At 41.4% G+C, this 6,000-nt stretch overlaps 1 protein-coding gene across 1 annotated transcript in view; it reads right to left on the reverse strand.

Annotated features, from left to right (window-relative positions):
• The window catches only part of LOC143389132 (transport and Golgi organization protein 1 homolog), a 46,258-nt gene extending 40,712 nt beyond the window's left edge, over positions 1 to 5,546 (reverse strand). The window contains exons 1-2 of the mRNA XM_077108517.1: positions 5,414 to 5,546; positions 2,472 to 2,605 (exon numbers count right to left, since the gene is read on the reverse strand). Coding sequence (XP_076964632.1) covers positions 2,472 to 2,605; positions 5,414 to 5,546 — 267 coding nt within the window. The remainder of the gene's footprint in view (positions 1 to 2,471; positions 2,606 to 5,413) is intronic.
• Positions 5,547 to 6,000: the final 454 nt, after the last annotated feature.

Raw genomic sequence — 6,000 nt, forward strand, 5'->3', positions numbered from 1 at the left:
TAAACCAATATTTATGTCTTTCTTAACCAATACACAACAGTCATGAAAATTAATAAGTGAAAACAATACAAAATCTCTAAAATGTATTACCACTATAGCAAATGTATTGATAGTATATGCTTTCTAGCTTTTTTCCAAATCTACTTTTATAAGTACTTGGGGAGAAAATAAAATTACAATATAATGCATACTAAACCACATATCAAGCTTCAGTTTCACCCAAAATAAATCCTCTGCAGAAAAGAACCCCATTTATTTTCAGCACAAACAGCTAAATTATATGAAGTTACATAAAATGTACAAAAGGTATATAAAGTTCCACTTGAGAAAGACACTCTTATTACTAACTACTGACTAAAAGGAACAGAAGATTCTTGCCAATAATTAAAGGAAAATGATAGGCAAATCAAACGCCCAAAAAAGAAAATTAAAAAAGGCATCTTATCACTAACTCTAAAATATCCCCATTCATGAATGTTCTTGTTATATCTAGAAACCATCTGAGAGCCAGTATTAGTGGGAGAATACTGCCATGAAGATTAGATAAGACAGAGCAATTAAAAGCTTCATCACTGGCAGATAAAGTCTGAGACTCTAGAAAACCAACAACATTGCAGAATGAAAACTAAAAACTCAAAAGGAGAATCATTTTGAAACCTAAAGAGTTTTTAATTTCCTAAGTATAACATTCATGACATGAGAGGCGAGTTTGAGGGGAAATACACTTTTCCCTTCTGATAAAAATTCTATTAAGGTTAAATTTGGAAAAGGAAAAAAAAACAGAGATGTATGGAGAAAGGAAACACATTTATCTCTTCTTAATCTGTGTCAATTGAGACCATAGATTATATAAAGCTCCATAATTACACACTGGGTGGTATCCCATTTCTTGTGATATGAAAAAAAAAGAAATGATGCAGAATCACGGAGGTTCATGACTGGAAATAATTTTTAAATACCTAATTTTGCTTCCATACATCATCCCTGCCAAGGTGCTGCTGATTTGATTTGTGGGTGGGGAGCAAAAAACTGCCACAAGAGAACAAATTCTGCATAAGCTACTATCAGAACAAATGTAATTAAGTGCCACTGCCCTGAAAGGAAATATTCAAAAGGAAGATGGATTAGACAGGGGTCCTTTCCTAACTGAGTTTTTCACTTTATAGGGAGCTAAGATAAAACACAACCTGACTGAAGACAAAGAAGACAAATGAATGCCACAGGAGCAATGCAAACAAACACTCATCAATCGGCAAAGATCCTTTCTGGTCTGGTGCTGAAAGCAGGGCTCCTCAGGAAGACAGGATGAGTGCTGCCACCCAGAATGGCAAGAGTCCTAGGGATGAACATAGTTAACAGGCTACAATGTGACAGGAGAAAATATAAATCAAGCCCATTTATCCAAAAGCTCAAAGAAGGGGAGAAAGATGACTACTGTATGAAAAATGCCACTTAGGTACATGGAAAAACAGTTCCAAGTTTAAAGATTACGAATCCTATTTGGTATACTTGAAAGAAACAATAGATGGTTCTTTATATGGAGTACTGCAACTGGGACTCTGTCTAAATATAAAATTTGTACCTAAAGGCACCAAGTTTCAAGATCATTCCCTAAGAATCAGAAATGGCAACAAAATGAAACTAGTTTTCCCATAGGGATTACTCTTATTTTCTGCTGTGTGGTATTTTATTTAGGGTGAGAACTTTCAGGGATGCAACCTGGAATGTCTCTAAACTGGAACATTCCTAAGTCATCAAAGACCCTTGCTACTATTTTAAGTAAACAATCCACATAACACATTTTTTTTTAAATGAAAAGGACAATACTCATAAGTCTCTCAATGAGGTCACTCCTAGTGAATCTCCCCATTTAAAATATCAAAGCATGATATAAACAATGTTATGTCTTTCATCAGAAGATCCATACAACTGGCTAAAAGTAGAACCCCTGGGGGAACCTTTAGGCATAGATTATAGGAAAAGCAGGAAATGGATGACCCAGAAGTTGCAAAAAAGAAAAAAAAGCACATAATAAACATAATATTCTGCTTTTTTAGAGTAAAAACAGCACAAATGGTTAGGTAAAATACACAAAAAATCAACTTTAAATATGCATGCCTGAGTTACTATCTCAGACTTAATTTACAGGATTAACTCTAATGTCCATGAATCCTTCCCTTTTGAAGCAGCAAAGCTAAGAATTGTCAGGTTTTCATCATGACAACCTTTATGATGTGTAGATCCTTCTGGAACTTGATGTGAGGGGTAGCAACCACAACCAGTTCAGTTCTGTTTCAGAAAGTCTACTGACTTTCTATGCTGTGCCAGGCCTAAGGCGTGTTAGGAGCACAGGGCCTGGCAGAGAGGTCAGGTTAACTCTACAAAGACCCCAAGAAATCAGTCATTTAAATCTACACTGCTGAAAAACCCATCAAAAGTAAGAATATAACACCTGTCAAACTTTTACTTACACTTCTGGCCCAAAGTTCTGGTGATACCTCTGCCAGTTTATAGTAGACATATACAGGGTCACCTTTTTTAAAATTCACAAAACCACAATTTGGGCCTCTGAAATCTTCAAGAGCTTCACCTCGGTACATTAACACTGTATATGAACATTGAAAAAAGAAAAACAAACATTAGGACTTGATTTTTCACAATCCACATTGACCCATCAGGAAATATGAATCCCACTATGAACAAAACTCAAGTTTTTCCAGTACTCTCTGGAATCACTTTTAATTCACCTGCTCAAAGTATCTAAAATTCTTAGAGATTTTATTGCTATAAAATACAATATTCCCTGCAATTAGACAGGGGAAAAGGAAGCTTCTCTATTTTTCTCTGTGCTGAGAAATAAAAAGCAATGTGGCTACCACCAACCATGGCTGGTTTCAGTGAAACTCTTGGTTCTTGCAGGCCTCAATTTTTTTCTGTTTCATAATCATAAAAAGCTTCATTTTGCAAATATGTAAATCCAAGTGTAGACACGGACAGGCTTTAGTATGGCTTCATGCAGAGGTAATAGGGAGGGAAGAGGGAAGAATATCCAGGAACCCCCAAGGGGTTAATTAACTTGAACTAACTGCTAAAAGACATTACCTTTAAGTGGCTGCAAGTGCTACCATGCAGCCGTAAACACTGTCAATTTCATTTGAGGCAGAGTTGCTGTCTCTGTGTTCAGGATCTGGGTAAATTACCAGGAAATGTATTTTCTCTGAGCAAATATTGTTGACTATATCCAACATTAAGATTGTTTCAAAACATCCTCATTCGTATTTTTTTTTAATAAACAAAATCAAAAGTAGGTATCCTATCTGACAAGGAACAAGTTTAACCATGAGAAAAGGTCAGGCAATACCTTCATGCTTAAAATGCAGGACTAGAATCACAATTGATCTAGAAACTGGTAGAAGCAACATTTTTCTTTTGGTTGACCAAATACACAGTTTCTGATTTAAGATGAAATGGACAATAGATATATGTAAAAAGCACAAAGAAGAAATGGAAATAACACTTTTTCTAAAAGCCAATTAGCAGTAAAATACACAAGAATGTGTGTTTTATAAAAATATATGTCAGAGGAACAAACACAGATTTGGAGAGGGTAACTTGTTTTTTTGAAGCTAAAATAGGACTATTTTCAAAACTGTCAGCATCCTAATTCATATATAATTAAGAGGCCAAGTTGAAGGTTAGAGATACTTTAAGGTGGGGAATTCTCATCACAAGTGGAAATGGCAATGTTTCTCTTGTTCCCCCTTAGGTCATAGAGGATTTACAAATCAGTAATATATTAGGTGACAACATAAGGCATACTATGGAGCAACTATTTAGTTCTTTTTTTTTTTTTTTGGAGCACTTATTTGGAAGGCACACAAGGACACCTCACATATACACCTCACTACTTCCTACAACACAACACAGACAAACCTGTTGTGTATGGTCACATCTGTTTGGACACAGGCCATTTCTCAAGTTATGTTTCCCCACTGAACCTTACCAACACCATGTCTTAGTACTGAGGAAGCATCAGTGATGAGATTGTTCAGGTAGCCCACGTAGGATAGCGCTTGATAGCAAAGAATAGCAAACATTCTACCATGCTGGAAGCCTGATTTTGTTCACCCAAAACTGAAAGAAAATATCATGGCAGCTGCTTTGCTTTTCTGAGTGTTCATTTACTCCAGTCTTAGGGTTACCTCTAGGATCTGCTTAACATATATTGGAGACATCTTTTTTCTTTATTGGAGTGGAACAAACAATTCAAATTATAAAATTTGCTTTTGGTAACACCAATTTAGGCATAAAGAGCTCAATGGTAAACTTCTTGGCCTTTTTAGCATGAATATTTTAAAATATGTACTGCTTACAATTTATGGACAACAAGGTCATCAAGTTACAAGGTTACTAGAAACCAAGCGGGAGGCCATAAGAAGTATTCTGGGCCAGTAAATATATAGAGGAAAGAGGTTCCAACAACACTAGCGACTGAGTCTAAAACTGAATTGGCTTATAAAAATCTTGGAGTATTTATTATTGTTATTGCAACAAACCTCTTCAACTGAATCTGAATGGCTACATCCTCCCCACCACCCACCTCCAATCCAGGACTGGGAAGCAATTCTGTCCGCTTCCTGCGCACAGAAGAGGCTGCAGTTCCCAGGTGGCTGGTACAGATCCTTAGCCTCTTTCAAAAGCAAAAGATTACTGGCTCACCTGCTACCCTACCTCAAATATGAAGGGAGGCTTCTAAGCACAGAAATGACAGGATTGAAGCAGAGTCGGGGCCGAGACCTTGGAACACATTGCGTGCCTGGACTTGGTGCTCTTCCCAAGCCTAAACTCTAGTCCCTGTTAAAAGGCAAAACCAGCCCAATCCCCAGTGCAGCAAAAGGACGAAGGGGCCAATGAGCCTTTCCCAAGGAGCCCCACCATCAACCTGCCGCTGGGATTAGGGCCACCCAGCCCTGGAGAGCATCTGCCCTGATACTGCACCTGCCCAGGTCCCTGTGGCAGGGGCAGAAAAGCGCTCTGCTACAGCATGGGTAGCCCCGGGTGCGTGGCACGCAACCCCATCACCCACTGAGATCCTAGGCGAATCCTGGAAGTGAATAAACTGAGAGCTGTCCCTGGGGAATCCTGTTTCCCAACCCCCACCTCAGTCAGTAGAGAAAAATAAAACACTGGCAACAAGTGGGAGTCGAAGCCCCCCCCCCAGCGGGCTGGCTGGGGCGCCGGCAGAGCTGGAGGGGACACACACAGGGTCCCGAGGCTCTTGTCACTCCTGCGCCCCACCCGTAGTCCTGCGACCCCCTAGCCCAGCCCGCGGGGCTGGGGACCAGGGGATCGGAGCCCCATGCAGCCCAGAAGAGCCACAGCGGAGACCCGGGCCGCCCGCCCGCCTACTCACTGCTGCATTTGTTGTCTGCACAGAGTTTGTGCTTCCAGAAGCGTCGGCCAGTGCTGGGGTCCGGTTGGCCCAGCACTCGCCAGGTTGGACAGAGCACGAACAGCCAGAAGAGCAGCCCCAGCGCCGCAGCCATGTTGTGGTCACCTCGGGGAGCCGGTGACACAGTGGAGTACTGGAGCTGGGGCTCAGGGGGCGGGTGGGTAGCGAGGCGTGGAGGGGTGGCGCCCGGGAAGGCTTAAGCCTTTCCCGGTTGACACATCAGCAGGGATATATTGGGGTCGATGCACTGGCTCTACTGGGGAACGCAGGGAGCCAGAGCTCCCCGTCCTTCTCTAGTGGAGACCTGCTCCTCAACTGAAGACCTTCTCCTCTAGTCGCTGCCATGGCAACTAGGACTCTCTTTCTCATCCAATCACCTGCCTTTGCTTCTGTGCCCTCACAAGAGACCCTCCGCGTGATTCCATTCCTCACCCACCCATCCCCCGCCACTCTGCCAACCGGTCCTTTCTGGCTTTCCCCAATGTCTCATTTCTGGTTCATCCTGAACTAGCCTACTCCACTTCACCATCACTCCCATCCCCCATTCC

Source organism: Callospermophilus lateralis, unplaced genomic scaffold (assembly GCF_048772815.1).
Source record: "Callospermophilus lateralis isolate mCalLat2 unplaced genomic scaffold, mCalLat2.hap1 Scaffold_86, whole genome shotgun sequence".
NCBI classification, from domain to species: domain Eukaryota; kingdom Metazoa; phylum Chordata; class Mammalia; order Rodentia; family Sciuridae; genus Callospermophilus; species Callospermophilus lateralis.